Raw genomic sequence first — 21,605 nt, forward strand, 5'->3', positions numbered from 1 at the left:
TTCTACCAAAAATGAAACATCAACCACACAAACACAGCATTATCTGTACAATATTAGTCTGGAGGGCATGAAAAGGGCAGAGGGATCACAGCACAGTGCTAAGAGCACAAATATGAAAGTGAAGGATATGTTCCCCCCACATGTATGGAGAACTACACATAACTCGGTATGATTAAAACTTTGGGGCAAGATGAAACAAAAATGAAATCAGGGGCCAAAACACAACAGGCTTTACTTATCAGAGGAGCTTAGATGTCACTGTGTCAGGACGCAGGAGGCCGCTGATATTGAAAAATGAAAAAAGTATTTTAGAAAAATCATTCTGGCGTTCAAAGGAAGATATGGTAAACATCAATTAGTAAGTGTATGGAGTGATCCTGGCCAGAGACCAGCAACAGAAACCACTGAAATAAGTTGAGAAAAAAAAAAGTACCATGCTTAGTTTTTAGGTTCTGAATATGCACAGAGGAAATGAGGCACCATCTCAGTTTTCAGGCACCACTCAGAGATAAGAGTACAGAACAAGAACACTTAGAAAAAAAGATAATGAAAGATAATACCACCCCATTTAGATGTCTCATTGTGAAAGAGCTAGGCACGCATAATATATATGTGACCACTATATCAGAAATATTTGTATTTATTGTTTTGAGCCATCATCATCCTCCAAACAAAAATGGAAATTGTTAATCCTTTTCTCCTAATATTTTGTTTTGCTTTTTTACTTTCATTAAAATGAAGCACAATGTCTTACTTTTTAAGCATTTAATTTTATAAAATTCCATACATTAAATATTCTAAGAGAAAGTAAAAATAACTATCTTAATTAAGTAGCATAGCAGAACTGCAGAGAACCTCCCTTTAAAAAGCCAGCACTTTAAACAAACTTTAAGAAGTTTAATTTATGCAGGTATCTAGAAAGATAATACTTAGGTATGGACAAATGCCCTATTTTACTCTAATAAATGTACTACTATTTTCTGGATCTCAACAATGAAGTTTTCAAGATACCACTTAAATTACCCTTGAAAAATAAGGCTTTTTGAATCATTTAATATAATCAATGAAATAGTAACTACTTAACAAGACTTAAATTAAACATACCAAACATTTATAATCACCAAATTAAAAACAAGCAAAAAATTCACATCTGAAAGTCTGATATTCTGATCTACCGGATTTTAACTTTCTCCCCAGAATAAGATTATGAAAAAATACTTGTGGTTTTCAGCACAGAAGTAAAACATCTTATTTATAAATAATTTCACCATGACTCATCAGTGAATAATAATCAAATCAACCATCAACTTACATGAAAGGAGATTGAAAAATTGCTAAAACTATGTCACTAAATTCCAGCATTTGACAATTAGTATAAAAGTTTATTTTAAAAAAATACAACATAATTTAACATTTTAAAATTAAATAGCTATTTCTCTTTACAAACAGAAGGCTTCAAAAAATTGTGAATAAATTCTAAATGTATCCTTGTCATCTGTATCATTCCAATTTTAGCGCATGTGCTGTTGAAGTGAGCACTATCCGTGTTATTTTGAATTGATCCCTAATACTATATTAGTAAGTTATTTATCCAATCGCTTCTTTAGGGTCTCAAGGTGTTCCATATTAACATCTTCTAATGCCAGTATCATTGCTTTGGATGACGAAGGGTTGTATGAAATAGTCATGAGACAGCACAAATCTATTAGATCTCTCTGGCATTTCTGCAAACCTTCCAGGAACTTACGGTACTGAAGAGGATCCTTCTTTAACCGTTTCATTTCTGCTACTGAAAACCCTATCAGGCTAGTAAGTATTTCATCTACAAAGTCTACATCTAGATATGCAGTCCCATCAGAAACCTTTGCAGTTATACTCCAAATGCCACCAGAACTGGAGAGATTTCCAGTTAAAGTTACAATAAATGCTTTGACTTTCACCGTTGTAACTTCGTTTGGTTTGCTGGCCATTAAAACAGACAAATAGATGAAGGGTGGAGTATACAAATCCAAGGCAAGAGGAAAATCCGTGTTATTCTCTGACGATCTTAAAGAAACAGTCTGCCCATGATGACCATTTTCATTAGAAATGTGTGGACTCCTTTTTGGCATAGAGACAACTGGCTCCCTGTTTAATGTTTTATTTGTTAAAGAACATCCATCTGAACTGCTGATGATTTGTTTTATTTTATCATCTCTCTCTGAATTCTTATATTTATCTGTAAAATCATGAGCTATGGGCACATTACGATGTCCAGAAAAAACATTACTATTTTGATCTCCAGCAGGTGAACAACCAAAAGATTTGTCTTCATTAGCCATTTGTCCAGGCAGATTTTTTTCACTCCAGTTATTGCTTCCATCTTTGCAAATCAAAGAAAAATCATTAGTAGCATTAGGTTTATGCAAAACCCTCTGTATACTTGTATCTGTGTTTCTGCTTAACACCAATGGCTGCAACTCTTCAGTTTCCATCTGTTCTCTCTGCACAGTTTCTTCTAAAAGCAAGGCTTCTTCCAGTGAAAAGTCATCTAATTCCTCATCAGTGAAATACATAGACTGATTTGGTGGTTTCTCTTTTGATTTTGATTCAAAACTTGAGTGTCTTGCAGGAATCATATCTGAAGAACCACCAATGTTGAAACCTCTTTCCAAGGTGTCATTATTTTCTGCAAGCTCCTCATTCTCATCAAGACTTGCCAAGAGCTCCTCATCAGAAGGTGCTAAGGCAGGATCCGGAACATCTGTAATCCTGGGGATGTTCTGGTTAGAATTACTCGGTAGGACTGAAACTGCAGGATCAGGTTCCCCAATCAGTCTTGCAAGGACAGCTTCTTGGGCATATTCTTCCAACAGAGCATCGACTTCACCGCCTAACACCTTCACATTTTCTGCTTTCAATAAGAGGACACCAAGACGGAAAGAAATGCTTCCATAAATCAAAATTTTTGTACCTGGAGAAAGATTACTATGAAGAGCTGGAATAGACTGATATTCCATCCCCTGGATTTGTGTAATTCCATCAGTTAGCTGGAGCATCAACATTCGTGATGGTTTCGCTTCCCAAGGCTTTTGGGTTACTTGCGTCTCAGCAGTAACTTGATCATTTGTTGTATTCTTTCCTCTCAGCTTTTGTATCTGGGAATATGCAGGTTGGCTTACATCAACCAAAGAATTGATCTGTAGAGCATAAAATCCATTCAGTTCTCCTTTTGGGACTTCTAAAATACTAGTAGGTAAAAGAGGATGCTCCAAATCTCTCAGATCAGTAAGCAGCCATTGTTCAAACACTTGCTTATTTATTTGGGCCTGACTCAAATTAACATTATTATTTTCTTCTTGGATCCAACTAACACAAGCTTCCAGCCACATTAGGGGTACTTTAACATGCCAGGTAGCTAAAAGCCAGGTTTCAACTCTCAGCGCAATGCTAGTTACACTCATTTCTTTCAAATAAAATAATATGTTTCCACTATACCTGAAAACAAACAGAAAACCAAATTTAATGTTCAATATATTTAAGTACACTTCTGTAACCCTCTACAAACTTCAAATAGATGTAACCACACCCTTTAGATTTTTTTCTTTAGTATCTAAAAACTTTTTACTTTCTACATAGCTAAAAACAATTACCATAATTTAAAAAGGTGAAGGTCTCAAATACATGTTTGAAAGCTGGTCGTCAAATCACAAGCTATGTTACCTAACAGAAATTTCCCACCTTCGCCAATCCAGTACAACATGTCAGGATTAGCATCTATCTTGCATGAACATTTTTAAAGTGAAATGTCAGACTTAAAAAGATATTCAATGGGCCAGGTACAATAGCGTAATGGCTAAGGTCATCGCCTTGCATGCCCAGGATCCCATATGGGCACTGGTTCTAATCCCAGCGGCCCCGCTTTCCATCCAGCTCCCTGCTTGTGGCCTGGGAAAGCAGTGGAGGACGGCCCAAAGCCTTGGGATCCTGCACCTGCGTGGGAGACCTGGAAGAGCTCCTGGCTCCTGGCTCCTGGCTTTGGATTGCTTCAGCTCCAGCCATTGCGGTCACTTGCGGAGTGAATCATTGGACAGAAGATCTTCCTCTCTGTCTCTCCTCCTCTGTATATCTGGCCTTCCCAATAAAAATAAATAAATAAATCTTTAAAAAAAGACATTCAATAATAATTTCTACATTAACATGATAACTGGATTCAAATCATTTGGGATTCAGTGAGGGCTAGGCATTGGGTACAGCTGCTAAGAGCCATTTAGGACACCTGTATGCCATAGCAAATGCCTGGTTTGAGGCTCAGTTCATCGTCTTCACTCCAGCTTCCTGCTATTGCATAGACAGCTCCCAAGTGTCTGGGTCCCTTCCACACACGGAGAGATCCAGGTTAGTTCTGGCTTCCTGGCTTCCAACCAGCCTAGACCTCCTGTCATGGACACTTGGGAACTGAATCAGCAGATAATCTATCTTTATCTGATTTTCTCTCTCTACCTTTCAAAAACCAAAACAAGAAACAGAAAACTTTTAAAAAATAAAAATTAGTGAACATTCACCACAGTTGTAACTCTATAATTTAACTCTATTGCAACTTATACTACTATCTTTGGCCATTAAGCACTTAAATATGTGATCCAAGGATTAAATCACAGCAAGTGGGTCCAGCATGACAGCCTAGTGGCTAAGGTCCTTGCCTTGCATGTGCCGGGATCCCATACAGTCACTGGTTCTAATCCCGGAAGCCCCACTTCTCATCCAGCTCCCTGTTTGTGGCCTGGGAAAGCAGTCTAGGACAGCCCAAAGCCTTGGGTCTCTGCACCTGCATGGGAGACCATGAGGAGGCTTGAAGCTCCCGGCTTCGGGTTCAGATCAGCTCTGTTCCAGCCATTGGAGCCACTTAGGGAGTGAATCAGCAGATAGAAAACCTTCCTGTTTGTCTGTCCTACTCTCTGTAGATCTGCCATTCCAATAAAAATAAGTATAAGACACTCATAATGTCTTGGTGAGTGGGCCTTTAACTGCACACACGAGTACAATTAAACCCATGCTGTTTCTGGACACCTTATTGTTTGCCTACCCATTGCCCTGAAATCTAGCCCAGATATATAGCATGCCTTCTGAGAAATGGCTTGATAAGAATTTTATAAACTAATGGAAGTGATGAGAGTATGGGCTGAAATTGCTAAAACAAAAATATAGTTACTGGGACCCTAAAGGCCATCTTGTTACTATAACCCTAACGGTTATCCTGCTATGGCAAAAAATATATAGTTACTGTGACCTTAAAGGTTAACCTATCCTTACAATTCTTTAGAACATAGAAAATGTGGTTGTTTTAGCTTCTTTCATAATTTTTTTTTTTTTTAAAGATTTATTTTTATTATTTTTTCATTGGAAAGGCGGATATACAGAGAGGAGAGACAGAGAGGAAGATCTTCCATCCGATGATTCACTCCCCAAGTGAGCGCAACGGGCCGATACTATGCCGATCTGAAGCCAGGAGCCTCTTCCGGGTCTCCCACGCGGGTGCAGGGTCCCAAAGCTTTGGGCCGTCCTCGACTGCTTTCCCAGGCCACAGGCAGGGAGCTGGAAGGGAAGCGGGGCTGCCGGGATTAGAACCGGCGCCCATATGGGATCCCAGCGGGCGTGCTAGGTGAGGACCTTAACCACTTGCGCCACCGCGCCGGGCCCTCTTTCATAATTTTTAACCAGAGAAAATAAAGGATGATTTTACTAACATCATAAAGATATACTTTTAATTATTATTCGGTTGTTTATGAGGTTGTAGAGCCTGCAGTTATAGGGGGATTTAATGTTTAAAACTTTTTGTCTTAGATCTTTATGTTTTTCTCTTCTGATGTATTTATCCCAAAAGTGATGGATAAGTTGTAAAACAAGAATTGTAGTAGGAGTGTATGCGTTGTTTACTGAGGAATTTCCAGGTGCAACATCAGAATGGATAATTCCCTGTCTTAAGGTGAAACAATTTGCAGAATTATCTTTGGAAGCACCCGCTTGTGCATTGTATAATTGAAACCAAAATAGAGTAAACATGGCTCATTGCTAACTGCAATTCTTTTTGCTATTATAACCCCTGCTTTACCTGCTTAGTTAACAAAGCCCAATGTGAACTTACAAGCCCAATGTGCAACTAATGCTAACAACCCCAATCCTCATAAACCAAGGCCCCAGCCTTACTAACCCATAGATAATTCAAGGTAGGGGATCTGGTTGTGATAGCCCACACCAGACCTGAGGAGAGCAGGCGGGGGCTGGCAAGCTGAGATAAGCAAGGAAGGCACAATCCTTCATCACTCACCTCTCAAGCTGTTTTAAATTATGCCCCCCTTGAAGTTATGTCAAACCGCCCCTAAAGAAAACCTTGTAATTGTACTGCTTGGGGCCACACTCTGTGGTTGAGTGGATGTAACACCATGACGTGAAAGGTCTGTGCCAGAGCTTGTGACTGCTTCTGTATAAATAAAGCGGACAGCTTTCTTGCATTGTCCACAATGATCTTGGAAAAAAAAAATCACAGCAAGTAAAGTAGCCTCTGAACTAACTTGGGCAAAGCCTGCTCAACAGGAAAATATATTTACTCCTTGCTTATCAGAAGCATGGCAAAATACTTATTATCATATGTGCCCAAAAATATAAATCGTACATGCACAAAAATATATCCTTTCTACAAAAAAAGAAGAGATACATTTTAATAATGTTTTTCATATGCTCTTAAGAAGGCTTACCACCTGAAATAGCAGCAGGGACTCTGACGCCAGAATGTGGAACAGGCCCTTCAGGAGAGTACCTGAATTCTCTACTGCTTCAGACAGCCCTGGGAGACAAAAGCAGTCAGGGTGTTAAGGTGATGCTTTGGAACCACTGGCCCACTTTCCTGAGTGCAAGCGTTTGGCTGAGATTTTGTTATCAATCAGAGTACAGTGGAAACAAATACAGAATAAAAACAGGTTGGGGTGAAAATAAACAAGTTACCATGAGAAAGTCATACCTGCTAAGTCTGTTTCAATATCTATATCCAAAGGTAACTAAAAGTCACATTTTGGTACAAAACAATGTTTGAAATCCATGCAGTTTTTTCTTCTCTCTCTTTTTTTAAAGACTGTTATTTATTTGAAAGTTACTCAAAGAGAAAGACTTCCATTCACTAGTTCACTTTGCAGACGGCCACAACAGCCAGGGCTGGGCCAGGCCAAGGCCAGGAGCTTCTTCCACATCTCCCACGTAGGTGGCAGGAGTCCAAGTACTTGGATCATCCTCCACTGCTTTTCCCAAGTCATTAGCAGAGAGCCAGAACTCAAACCAGCATCTGTACTGGTAGGCCAGTTTCATAGACCGCAGCTTCACCCTCTGTGCCACAACCCCAGCCCAGAAGTTCTTTCAAAATACACATGAAGTTTTTCAAGATTCCTTATATATACAAATCCAACATTTTTTGGTACCAAAATCAACTTATCTTTTATTTTGATTTTCTACAAACATTTTTTTAAAAGTTGAAGTCAGGAGGCAGGAGCTCCTGTTGGTTTTCCCAAATCGGCGCAGGGGGCCAAGTATACTTGGGCCATCCTCCACAGCCTTCCCAGGCACATCAGCAGGGAGTAGGATCAGAAGTAGAGCAGCTAGAACTTGAACCAGTGCCATATGGGATGCAGGCAGCAGTTTTACCCACTACACCCAGCATTGGACCCTCCACAAACTTTCTGAACCAGCCTCATACTTATTAGGTTATTCTGAAAATTTAACATAGTATGGACATAGCTAGCATAGAGATACACAATTCCAATGCCAAATTAGATTTCACTTAAAAATGCTACCAACCAGTTACTCAACTTTAAGGTACCCTACTTCTATCATCTGTAAAATGAGAACAGCATTTCCCCCATATGCTTCTTATAATATTAGTGTAGAAAAAAGCAGCAGCTTGTACATAAGAACTCAGTAAGTGAAGTATTATCTGGCTTACAGTACCTATTAGAATTCCTGGCAAAAAAGCAATCACTCAAATACTATAGCTACTGTTACTCTAAGTCAAATGTTCTCCTATCAGATAGTCTTAAATGATCTTAAAATTAGTAAACACTTTTTTGCAAGGTCTCAATCAAGGAAACAATGTTCCTATCTGGGGTCATGGGAGCTTAAACCCTGAAAATGCTTACCTTAAGTTACTGTTGTAGCAACAAAACTATTTCATATTGCACCCCAAAAAGAAAAATATATAGCATATGACTGAGAGAAGCTGTAAACGAAATATTCTTTCATATTTCTTAGAAACAAGAACTCCTACCAGCCTCTGAACTTTTCCTCTACCTTGCTTCTATATATTAACAATGGTACATGGCAAATGTAGTGTAAGTGCCTGTTACCATTAGAATTATCTAAATAGTCCAACAAAGAGGACAAGGACACACACAGGTCCCAAAAATCAATGGATGGGCCCAGCGTGGTGGCCTAGGGGCTGAATCCTCACCTTGCATGAGCCAGGATCCCATGTGGGCACAGGTTCATGCCCTGGCAGCTCCACTTCCCATCCAGCTCCCTGCTTGTGATCTGGGAGAGCAGTGGAGGATGGCCCAAAGCCTTGGGACCCTGCACCCGCATGGGAGAACTGGAAAAGGCTCCTGGCTTTGGATCAACTCAGTTAAAGCCATTGTGGCCACTTGGACAGTGAAGCAATAGACCTTAAATCTTCCTGTCTCTCCCTCTCTGTGAACATGCCTTTCAATAAAAATAAATCTTTAAAAGAAAAAAATCAATGGACATTACTTTAATTCAAAGAATTATTAAAATTTAAACACAGGACAATTAAAGTCATTATGATTACAGAATGGTCAGTTTTTGTATTGAAGATAACAAGAATATTTTTATTACATACGAGAAACAATGCAAAAATTTCAGTATAGGAAAGGTCCCTGCCTGTTGTAAAGAAAATAAACTACGTAGAGTGAATTCAAAAGTATGTCTCTTTAACAAACAATTCTTACACATAAGCTCCCTGATTTATTAAATGGAATTTTTTTTTATTTTATTGGCAAGGAAGAAAAGCAAAACATAGAACAAGGTTTATCATACACTAATTTTTCTATACAAATTATGAAAAATAAGCATTCTTATTTACATATATATCCACAAAGAACATCTATAAAGATCTAGAACAAACTACAAAAACTTTAATTGAGCAGTAAAGTCATGCAACCTGCAAGAAAAGAAAACAGATTAAAAACAATGTGGTCAACATTGTAAAAGCTAAAGAGTCTAGTAAGCCACACATTGGGCAGAAGACTGGAAGCAGACTCCTTGTCCAAACTGCCAAACTGTTTCCCTTAAAAGCAGCCTGTACCTTAGGGAGAAAACAGAGCTACTCCCAGCCTATGTAACACATATAATACACACAGGGTACTTCAACAAGTTCACAGAAAACAGAATTGAAAGTAGGAGGGTGGGCATTATGGTACAGTAGTTAAACTGACGCCCAGCATGCATGCATCAGAGTACCTAGGTTCGAGTCCTGCCTCTACTTCCAACCCAGCTTTCTGCTAATATACACCCTGGGAGACAGCAGGCAATGGCTGTAGTCCCCAGGCTCTTGCTACATGCAAAGGAGACCTGGATGGAGTTCCAGGCTCCTGGCTCTACAGCCATTTGGGGAATGAGCCAGTAGGTGCTAGATCTCTCTATCTGTCCCCTTCTCTCTATCTCTGTCACTCTGTTGTTCAAATTTAAAACACAGATCTTAAAAAATTTTTAAAGATTTATGTATTCATTTGAAAGGCAATTACAGAAAGAGGAAGAAATGCAGATCTTCCAGAGAAGCCAAAACTAGAATCATCACTCCCAAGGGATGCTGGCATCCCAGACAACGGCTGAAGTCACCATGCCACAACATGGGCCTTACTAAGCTAGTTAGTTATAAAGATGTTTCTATTTACATGCAAAAGACTGAAGATGGACCTCATCTTAAATCACATAATATTAAAATGGATTAAAGAGCTGAAAATAACATCTAAAACCATAATGAAATGGACAAAAATAATCATGACATGGGGAATGATTTCTTAGGCATGATGCCGAAAGTATAGGTGAAAGCAAAATTAGATAAATGAGATTTTAAAAAGTAAAAAAGTACACAATTAACAGAGTGAGAAAACATTTGCAAGCTAAATATGGAGTGCTGAGCTAATATACAAAAACATAAATACATATACACACACAAAGGTAACAAAAATGCAAATAAACCAATTGAAATGCTGGCAAAGAACACTAGTAGACATTTCTCCAAAAGTAAACAAATAGCCAACAAACATGAAAGGATACGCAATATAACTGGTGATGAGAATAATATAAATCAGAGCAACAATGATATACTACTTTGCACCTATTACAATGGTAAATATTTTAAAAAACAGCAAAGAAAGAAGCTAACAAATATTGGAGAGGATGTGGAGAAATGATAACCCTTGTGCACTACTGGGGGTGGGTGCACATAAATTAGTACAGCCATTAAAGAAAGCAATACAGAGGTTCCCTCAAAAAAATTAAAATAGAGAGCCAGTGCCATGGTGTAGCAGGCTAAGTTCCTGCCTGAAGTACCAGCATTTCACACAGACACTAGTTCAAGTCCTGCATGTTCCACCTCTGATCGAGCTTCCTACTGATGGCCTGAGAAAGCAACAGAAGTGATGCCTGCAGTGATGGAATTATGACTGGTTATGAACTGTACTACTGTAATAATATCAAGAAAAGCAATATGGGGAGGGGCTTGGGGAGAAGTTAGGGGGGAATCCCAGAGCCTATGGAACTGTGTCATAAAATGAAATAATAATTAAAAAAAAGAAAAAAAAAATCTTAAAAAGATCTCTCTCGGGCCCAGCGCGGTGGCGCAAGTGGTTAAAGGTCCTCGCCTTGCACACCCGGGATCCCACATGGGCGCCGGTTCTAATCCCGGCAGCCCCGCTTCCCTTCCAGCTCCCTGCCTGTGGCCCGGGAGGGCAGTTGAGGACAGCCCAAAGCTTTGGGAACCTGCACCCGCGCGTGGGAGACCCGGAAGAGGCTCCTGGCTTCGGATCGGCATAGTATCGGCCCATTGCGCTCACTTGGGGAGTGAATCATCGGACGGAAGATCTTCCTCTCTGTCTCTCTTCTCTGTATATCCGCCTTTCCAATAAGAAAATAATAAAAATAAATCTTTAATAAAAAAAAATAAATAAAAAAAAGATCTCTCTCTCCTTCCTCCTCTCACTTGAACTGTCTTTCAAATAAAAAAATGAATTTTAAGAAAAGATGACTTCAAAGGCATATATGTTACAGAAATAATAAATATTTGAGAAAATTAAAATGTAAATTATCCAGATTTGATCACTAATAGTTTTCACATGTCAAACTCATAAATACATACATGTATTATGTGTCAATTAAAAATAACAAATTAGGAGCCAGCTCTGGATTGCAGTGACTTTGCAGTGACTTAACCTGCAGTGCTGGTATCCTATACTGATGCTGGTTTGGATCCCAAATACTCTACTTCCGATGCTGCCCCTTGCTAATGCTCCTGGGAAAGCAGCGGAAGATGGCCCAAGTCCTTAGGCCACTGCACCCACATGGGAGAGGGGAAGAAGCTCCTGGTTCCTGGTTTCACCCAGGCTCAGCCCTTGCTATTCTGGCCATTTAAGCACAAACCAGAGGATGGAAGATCCTTCTGTTTCTCTGTAACTCTGCCTTCTAAACAAAAAAATCAATCTTTAGCCTTTTTTCTCATGATTATAAAACATTTATAAAAATAAATAACTAAACAGGGCTGGCATGTGGCACAGTAGGTTCAACCACTGCCTGTGACACCAGGCATATGCATGATTTGAGTCTTGGCTGCTCTGCTGGATGAAAAGCTCTCACTTTGTTTCTCCCTCTCTGGAACTGCCTTCTATCCCGGCAACATTGGCTCAAGTCCAAGTTGCTCCACTCTGATCAGCTCCCAGCTAGGGGCTCCTGAGAAGCAGTGGTTGAATCTTAGCATGAGGGAGACCTGGAAGGAGTTCAAGGATCCTGGCTTTGGCCTGACCCGGTCCTGGCCATTTTTGCAGAGTGAATCAGCAGACGAGAGATCGATCTTTCTACCTCTCCTTCCCTTGTGTAACTCTGCCTTTCAACAATCTTAAGAGAGAGAGAGAGAGAGAGAGAGAGAGAGAGAGAGAGAGAAAGGCAGTAGCAACAGCTAATTTACATTCTGGGAGGCAGCAAGTGATAATCCTAGTAACCAGGTACCTGCCATGCACATCAGAGCCTCAGACTGAGTTCCTGGCTTCAGTTCCAGCTATTAAAGGATAATAGACCTCAGTCGGTACGTCTCTCTCTCTCTCTCTTTGTCTTTCAAACAAACAAAAAACACATAAACCGGGCCAGGTGTAGTAGCCTAGTGGCTAAAGTCCTTGCCTTGCATATGCTAGGATCCCATACGGGCACTGGTTCTAATCCCGGCAGCCTCACTTTCCATCCAGCTCCCTGCTTGTGGCCTGGGAAAGCAGTCGAGGACGGCCCAAAGCTTTGGGAACCTGCACCCACATGGAAGACCCAGAAGAGCTCTTGACTTCTGGCTTTGAATCGGCTCAGCTCCAACATTGCAGCCGCTTAGGGAGTGAAACAGCGGACGGAAGATCATCCTTTCTGTCTTTCCTCTTCACTATATATCTGACTTTCCAATAAAATAAAATAATTATCTTTAAAAAACACACATATACACATATACACACTGAGGGGGTGGGCATTTGGTGCCTGAGGCTGCATCTTGGCTCCACTGTAGCACTGCAGCACGCGCTGACAGCAGCAGGTGAAGGCTCCACTAATTAGGTCCTTACAACTGCTGTTCACCAAGTAAGTTTCTTGGCCTGGCCCGCCTTGACTGTTGCAGGCCTTTGGGCAGTGAACCAGCACACAGCTCTAGCTTCAGCGCTCACACATGTGCTCTCTTACTCTGCCTTTCAAGCAAATATTTTAGAACCACAATGAGGTATTACTTCAAATCGGTAAGAATGGCCAATATCAAAAAGCAAAACCGAGGCCAAGTGTTTAGCCTGTAGTTACGATATCCATGTCTGGGGGCAACACTGTTGTGCAGTGCCACTGACTGTGATGCTGGCAGCCCAGCTGCTGGGGCTGGTGCCATGGCTCAACTGGCTAATCCTCCACATTTTAAGTACTGGCATCCCACATGGATGGCAGTTCACATCCCAGCTGCTCCACTTTGACCCAGTTACCTGCTTATGGACTGGGAAAGCAACAGAGGATGGTTCAAGTCCTTGGGACCCTGTACTTATGTGGGAGACCCAGAAAAATCTCCTGGCTTCTGGCTTTGGATCTGTTCGGCTCTGACAATTTCAGCTATTTGGGGAACAAAGACCTTTCCCTGTCTGTCTCTCCTTTCCTCTATAAATCTACTTTCCCAATAAAAATAAATATTAAAAAAAAAAAAAAGACCCAGCTGCTCTACTTCCAGTCAGGCATCCTGCTAATGCGTCTGTGAAAGTGGCAGAAGACGGCCCAGTTATGTGGGCCCCAGCACCCATGGGGGAACCCAGGCTGGATATCCTAGCTTCTGTGTGGCCCAGATCTGGCCATTGCAGCCATCCAGGGAGTGAAGCAGTGACTAGAAGGTCTTTCTCTCTCTCCCTCTGATGCTCTGCTTTTTAAAAAATAAACCTAAAACCATGAAATGACCAAAAGATTTGAATAGATGCTTCACCAAAAAAGATACAGATGTCTTACACATGCAAAGATGCTTGATATTATTAGACATTTGAGAAACAGAACACAGCATTTAGAATAGCTCAAATAAAAAAACTGGGGACAGTGCTGTGGCACAGTGAGTGATGCCAGCATCTCCTACGCATACCCATTGGAATCCTGGATGCTCCATTTCTGATGCAGCTCCCAGTTAACAGACGTGGGAAAGCAGTGGATGGTCCCATGCCAGAGCTCCTCCTACCCACTCAGAATGGGAGGAGCTCCTGGCTCCTGGCTTCAGCCTGACCCAGCCCTCGCCATTGTGGCAATTTACAAAGAAAACCAGCAGACTGAAGATCCCTCACTGTCTCTTTCTCTCAGTAACTCTTTCAAATAAATAAAAACTTACCATACAAGTACTGGAATTCTCATCATGCTGTTGGTGGGTATACAAAATGGCATAGCCATAATGCCATTGTCAAAAATCCATAGAACTAAATTATGCTCTAATAAAAAAGGATAAACACTAAAAGAAAAACATAAGGCTCAAAATGATTGGAAAAGTGTTATAATCAGAGATAATAAATAAGATGGCCTAAATGTTTAAATATGTTAGCAATAATAACAAATGTAAACAAGTTAAACTCACCTGTCATAAGATGCTCTCATTCTGAATTACCCAGATCCGATTATATGCTTCATAAGCAACCTAAAACAAAATAATACCAAGATGAAATTAATAAAATATTAAAATATTAAAATTGCCAGTCACAATTCCACGAAGGTATTACACAGTGGCAACTTATATACAATACTGTTATTATGATACCATATTTGTGTAACCTATAATTCCAAAATGCTGTTTCAGTGTATCTGTTGTCATTTTCTTCTTCCTCAAAGCTTAAGCTTGACACATTCCGCTCAGCTACATTGATTCAATAAGGTACCGTACCCACTGCCTCCATGAACAGGCAGACCCTAGACCATTTTCAAAGGCATTGTGGTAATGTGATGGCAATCAAGACAAAGCGCCTTCAGCAGAGTTATAACTGCTTCAGTAAATGAAGTATAATTATTTATCAGGCACAAATGCACAATTACAGTTAAGTTGCTTGCAGATTCTTCTGTACTATAAATCTCTCTGAATACAGTACCTGTGCCAAATTTATCGTTCTATGCAACCAAATAACATATATTTTCTACCTAAACCTGTTAAACACAAGGAGTTAATGCTGTTGAGATTATTAGGAGTAAGCAAGAGTAGCAGGTTGGGAGTTGAAAAGGCCAGGTTTGGGGAAAAAAAAATCCAATGAACACATAGAAATTTAGAAATCTTAATCCTTCCTGTATCACATCAGGAATGGATATAGAAACAGAACATGAAAGATAATGGTTTGTGGAAAAGAAATTAAAACTTCTTACTTATAATACAGACTTAAAAAAAAAACACTTAATATTATCTAAACCTCAACATAGTAACTTGTGATAGAAAGAATGCTAGTACCCACATGACAGATTCACACACTGAGGCATGAGGATTAAGGACCACACCAGAGACCAACACTGCGGCGCAACGAGAGAAGCCAGCACTCAAGCAGAATCCCACCCCAGAGTGTCAGTCTGACACACTGAGCCAGTTTCCTCCCAGTGCCCCGGGAAGGCAGCCAATGACACCCCAGTGCCTGGATGGGCCCCCGATACCCATGTGGGGACCAAGACGGAGCTCTTGGTTCCTGGCTTCAACCAGCTCTACCCCTGGCTAGTGCAGCCAGTGCGGCCATTTGGGAAGTAAACCTGCCGATCAATCTCTGTCTCTTTATTGCCGTCTTTCAAATGAATAAGTAAGTAAATCTTTTTTTTTTTTTTTAAAGATTTATTTTTATTGGAAAGTCAGATACACAGAGAGGTGGAGAGACAGAGAGGAAGATCTTCTGTCCAACGGTTCATTCCCCAGGCAAAGCAACGGCCAGTGTGGCGCCGATCCAAAGCCAGGAGCTTCCTCCGGGTCTCCCATGCAGGTGCAGGGTCCCAAGGCTTTGGGCCGTCCTCCACTGCTTTCCCAGGCCACAAGCAGGGAGCTGGATGGGAATCAGGGCAGCTGGGATCAGAACCGGCGCCCATATGGGATCCCGAGCATGTTCAAGGTTAGGACCTTAGTCACTAGGCCACCGTGCCAGGCCTAATAAATAAGTAAATCTTTAAGAGGGAAAAAAAACTCAGACCCAAAACCAGAACCTAAACTCTGCTAGTCACCATTCCTATAACTTTTTTTTTTTTTTGGAAAGTCAGATATACAAAGAGGAGAGACAAAGGAAGATCAGCTGCCCATTGATTCACTCCCCAAGCAGCTGCAGTGGCCGGAACTGCACCCATCCGAAGATCAGAGTCCAGAGACTCCTCCAGGTCTCCCACATGGGTATAGGGTCTCAAGGCTTTGGGCCATCCTCAACTGCTTTCCCAAACCACAAGCAGGAAGCTGGATGGGAAGTGGAGCTGCCGGGATTAGAACCAGCACCCATATGCGACCCAGCACGTACAAGGCAAGGAATTCAGCCACTAGGCTACCACACTGGGTCCAACTTTTTTCTATACCCTGTTGAGTTAAGCACAATGAAAAAGTACAGCCAGTCCTTACAGTATATAAAACTCATTTACATAAATAGCCATTCTAAAACACTACTATTAACACGAAGATTGGAATCAACATTATGATTTAGTTGGCTAAGCTGCTTTGGAGAATGGCTTCCCATTGAGGCACCAGTTCGACTCTTATCTGCTCCACTTCCAATCCAGCTCCCAGCTAAAGGCATGAGAAGCCAAGACACAAGCCAAGTGCTAGGGCCTCTGTCACCTACATGGGAGACATGGATAAAACTCCTGGCTTCAGCTGGCCCAACCCATGATTTAGTGGCCACTTGCGGAATAAATTAGCAGATGAATTATCTATCTTTCCTTTTCTTCGTAATAAATAAATCTTAAAATAAAATAAACAGACTAGAGAGCAGAATGCTTGGACTAGATACCTAGGACTTGTACTGCAGTATCCAGGGAGTTTAATTCCTTCATCCAATTCCTGACTCCAGCTCCTCACCAGTGCAGACCCTGGGAAGTGATACTGACAGCAAGTAACTGGGGTTCTTGCTACCCAAGTGAAAGACTTACATTCAAGCTCCTGGCTCCCAGCTTGCCATAGCTGAATCCCAACTGTTCATGGATATTTGGGCAGTGAATCAGCAGACAGGCACTCTACTCTTTTTTTCTCTGTGCCTCTCAGGTAAAATTTTAACCCTTCCAGTATGTGGATTTTATTTGGATCCTTATTCAAAATAACTCACTTGTTAAAACTCTTATTTAAGGCCACAAGCAGGAAGCTGGATGCTCATCCCAAATGAGCAACAAGGTGGAGTCCTGGCTGCTCCACTTCCAATCCAGCTGCATGTCAGTACACCCAGGAAATCAGCAGAGGATGGCCCCAGTGCGCAGGGCTCTGCATTCACCTGGGAGACCCGGATGGAGTCCCAACTCTCAGCTCCAGCCCTATCCACACCTAGCGGCAACATATGGAAGACTTCTGTTTCCACATTTCTATCTCTCCCTTTGTAATTCCACCTTTCAAATAAATGAATTCTATAAAAAGTAGCAGACTGCTCTCGTATAAATAACACGCTTACCGAGTACAGTATAAATTCATTTACAAAGTCCAAAAAGAACATCACCTCCTCCATGAAGTTATACTTCCCAACAGTGTTTGCCTATTTACAGCTTTTCCTTTTGCTATAATTCCACATTTTAGTGGAAAAAAACAAAATAATTACATGTCGTAAGTATTAAAAACTGATGAGTGGGGGCAGGCACAGTGGCATAGCAGGTAGCTGCAATGTGGGATGCCCTCATCCCTGCTGGGGTGCCTGGCTTCAAGTCCCACCTCTGCCCCTGATCCAGCTTCCTGCTAATGGCCACACTTCGAGGGAGCAGGTGACGGTTCAGGTACTCGAGTCCCAGAAGGAGTTCTGGCTCCTGGCGGCAGCTCTGCCCAGTCCGGCTGTTGCAACATTTGAGAGGAATCGGGGGACAGATCTCTTCTCCCTCTCTCTGCCTTTTCAATAATAACCAAATTTTTCTAAAAACTGTATTTTAAGGTTAACAGATTAGATGATTTTTAAGTTTATTTTTGTTTCTTCCAAACAGGTCTTCCTTATATGTGCTACTTAACAAGGCAAGTGACAAAAACTCGTTTCGGCTGATAGCTGGGCAAATTCTAAAAAACACTGCTCAGCGAACCACAGCAGATGAATCCATCGGGGTGTGCCAGTTCTAATGAACAATTCTCTGCAAGTACTACCCCTCCAGGGTTTGAATCTTAGCGTCTTCTGACACACTATAATTTAATAGTAATGTTACCGTATCAAAGCAAAAAAAAAAAAACAAAACCTCCCATGACTAAAACCCCAAAAGATTAGCTGAGACATTTGTAAACCACAAGCAAATACGAGGGACACTTAATATTGTGTAAGAATTCAGCTATTACCGTCCTCAAATATTTTTAACAAAAGGCCGAGAACTCTGGGGAGGGCGTTGTTAAATGCACGTTACACAAAATTCTTAACAGTAGAGTAAAATGGAGAGCACGATGGATTGGAACACAGATATAGCCTGTAAGTACAAATCATGATTGCCAATAAAAAAAAATCATGTAATATGATTTTTTCCCATTTGGTTATAAAGCTTATTAAAATCCTAAATTAAATGGAAAAGGTATTATCTAAGATCTGTAGTCTTTTAGAATTCGTAAGGCTTCCATCGTCACCATAGCCACAGCAGGTAGCAGCCGCTCTGAGGGAAAGGTCAGCCAGGGCAGCATGGCTTACCACTCGCTAATGCACAAAGAACAGCCCCTCAGCCTCTAGCACACCGCTGCTAACAGCAGCCAAACACAGAAAGGAGCTGTGGGAACTGTACACTAAGACATGCTCCTACAACACAACCTACGTCTGCTTTTCAGAACTAGTGCTAAGGAAGAGAGAACAAGTGAGGACAAAGATGTGTGTACAAGAATGTTTATCACCGTGCTACTGAACTGCAGAACAAGTTTTCAAAATTAGAAAAAGAATCATACAGATTACATTGTATTCATGAAATGGTAGGCTATGGACCTTTTAAAGAAATATTACTACGAACAATTTAGTGACATGAAAATACATTCATATGTTCTTGGGAAAGGGCCAGTTAAAGGGTTACAGCACAATTGTCACTAATTTTAAAATTAGGAAAGATTATTTATAAAAATCAATTAGCATTTCATGCATGATAAACTTGGCTGACCACACAAATCCAATTCTAGATCTTGACTTGCAAGAACTAAACCAAATAGGAAAATTCCATCACTGGCCACTAACTCTTAGGCAGATTTGATTTATGGGTTAATTTTCAATCAGTCTCTCATATTGCATTTTCTTTTTTTTTTTTTTTACTAGAAAGAGATGATACTACCATTCTTCAGGACATTTTATGCAGCATTCAACCAACAACTAAGATTTAACAGTACTAACAAATATTTAATTCCATGCTTCCATTTTCTTTACCTGAGAAACAACAATCTGTGTTTTTATCCACTGCAGAGAGTCCAAGGTAGTTCCAGAATTTAGACAAGATCCTCTGCACATTAGGTAGCAAAAAGTTAAACACATAATCCGTGAGCTGCCTGGTGAGCCTTTAGAACATAATGTAAGAAAAAGGAGAATTGGTTTAGGAGCCCGAAACGGGATTCTGTTATGTGACCTTGAGACCGTGGCTTTGCTCAGTCTGAATTCCCTCATCCGTAAAACAAAGACAACCACAATGCACACCGCAGCTTGTAATAAAACTTTATATAGCCAGCACAGGCTTGGTACATAGTGGCAAAATATGGTAGGAAATGGTACTTAAAAATAATAGTTCAATGCACAGTCTCAATTATATTAGCCTATTGAAAGTAAAGTCTACTGCTGATACTAGTTCTAGGTGAAAGTCCAAAACGACCACTACACTGTACCATCATTTATGCCAACTAACTAGACAAGAGCCACTAAATATGCCAATCAAGTTGGCAAGATCTGAATGAACATATACATATTCCAAAAAGTCCTTTGAAAGTTTATGGACAGTGTATACTGTAAAAAATACATGCAAAAAAAATTTTTTTTGCACCAAAATAAACTTATCTTTTAGTTCCATTTCTCTAGAACTTTCTGAAGTATCCTCATATGGCTAGGGAACTTTTACTTTTAAATAGTGAAAGAATGGAGGAAGACAGACTTCCCTGTTATTTAAAGAAACCTAAAAATCAACAGAGGCAAGGAAGGAAGCAAACAGGGTAAGGCCTGGAGAGGACAACCGGTTGCAACCCATGGTACCTGGAAGCTGATTAACAGCATGCATCCAACAGGGTCTGGTTACACAGCGCCAACTGGGCGCCGTTGCTCCGACACCGGACGCAGTGCTGTGGATTCCACTCGCGTCTGACCACCAAGACAGAAAAGGATGGCCGAAATTGAAACATTCCCTTGAAAGGCAGTTCTGATTACAGCCCCTCTTACGTGCATATTAGCATCAGTGAAATGTTTTTGATGACAGACTAGCACAGGAAATCTCTTTAATCCAAGTACCCCTAGTCCCTACATGCACTCTTATTGCACGTTTAATAAAAAATCTGGGTTTTTTTGTACCTTCAAGCTAAAAATGCGAGTTAAATTTCACAAGATGTATGCAGACTTCACAGTGAGGTGATACGAAAAAGCTACATTATCATTTGCAGGGAACTTCTAGAAGATCCGCACCGTAGTGCACATTAACTCCCCTCCCAAGAATCAAACGCTGCTGCTTTGTAAAGTTCTCTTTAGCCTAGAAACAATCGGGTTTTCTTCCCAATCAGGCAAGGAAAGGAGCATGGATGGACGGATGCAATCACGATGCTGGGATATTCTATTTGTGAAGTGTTCGAGAAGAGAGTTAAGTTACAAGAATGAATCAGCACAATCCCATCCCCAACCAAAACCACCTAAGTTCTCTGCGCTTGGCGCCCCACACATGAGAAGTTACCACCTTTCTGCGTTAACAACTTTGACATTGCGGGAGGAAGGAAGACTGGGGAGGGCGCAAAACAGGCGCCCCTGAGGACGGCCATTTCTCAGGTCTGACAGCAATTCAAAGTGACTTTAGGGGCCTGAGCAAGTCCTCAAACCCTGGTACGGAGGCCTAAGAAATCCGAAACCCAACACAAAGCGAGAGTAAACGGAGGGCGAAGGGAACAGAAACGGGGGAGAGGTTTTGTCTGTTTCCGACACCGTCTCCTGACACGGGTGGGCGCTCAAATGGAGCACAGCGAACCTCGATGCCTACAACATGTTTCTGGCATTTGCATCAGATACAACATTTACTGCTGTTTGCATCCAACGCAATAGTTACTTCCTGAAATGATAATTACAACGACAACACTACCAATCATCACGTTAACGGTTGTTGTTCAAAGTAATAATAAGGGAAAGAATGAAGTGTTCTCTTGGCTCAAGACCAAAAGCAAGGGGGAGAAGCACTCAGGCTCGCCCGCGAGTACCCCGGGATCCCGCCCGAAGGGAGCGCGAACCCCGAGATCCGTCAGTGGAGCGCCCCGAGGCCCAGTCACGCCTGCCGGGCACCCCGGACCGTTACACAGCCGACGCCCGAGGCGCGGGCACGAGCGGGGTGCGCTCCCCGCCGAACCCAGCCGGGCGGGAGCCGGCCAGCGTGGGGCTGTGGAAACCAGGGCCTCCGTCTGGGCCGAGCACCGACCTGGGCGTCCCGCCTTCCCCTCTCGTGCAACAGCGGTTCCCGGGGCCCGCGACTGAGAGAGCCACAGCTCGCCCTAAGCCTCC

At 41.5% G+C, this 21,605-nt stretch overlaps 1 protein-coding gene across 2 annotated transcripts; it reads right to left on the minus strand.

The window, feature by feature from the left end:
- Positions 1-1,229: 1,229 nt before the first annotated feature.
- On the minus strand, positions 1,230-21,591 carry RMI1 (RecQ mediated genome instability 1). Of its 2 annotated transcripts, none has more exons than XM_040963805.1 (4): positions 21,523-21,591; positions 14,366-14,425; positions 6,738-6,823; positions 1,230-3,477 (listed from the first exon to the last, which is right to left on the minus strand). In XM_040963805.1, exon 4 carries the CDS (start codon positions 3,441-3,443, stop codon positions 1,584-1,586), a length of 1,860 nt encoding a protein of 619 aa, XP_040819739.1. In that variant the 5' UTR covers positions 3,444-3,477; positions 6,738-6,823; positions 14,366-14,425; positions 21,523-21,591; the 3' UTR covers positions 1,230-1,583. The 2 variants fall into 2 exon arrangements, with proteins under 2 accessions (XP_040819739.1, XP_040819738.1); XM_040963804.1 differs by lacking the exon at positions 21,523-21,591 and adding an exon at positions 19,299-19,890.
- Between the last annotated feature and the right edge of the window lie 14 nt (positions 21,592-21,605).

Source organism: Ochotona curzoniae, unplaced genomic scaffold, assembly GCF_017591425.1.
Source record: "Ochotona curzoniae isolate NIBS_2020 unplaced genomic scaffold, NIBS_Ocur_1.0 scaffold_3208, whole genome shotgun sequence".
Classification (NCBI taxonomy): Eukaryota; Metazoa; Chordata; class Mammalia; order Lagomorpha; family Ochotonidae; genus Ochotona; species Ochotona curzoniae.

Bases quoted from the DNA above. Each gene is read 5' to 3' on its own strand.
- RMI1 (XM_040963805.1), bottom strand. From the start codon at position 3,443: ATGAGTGTAACTAGCATTGCGCTGAGAGTTGAAACCTGGCTTTTAGCT.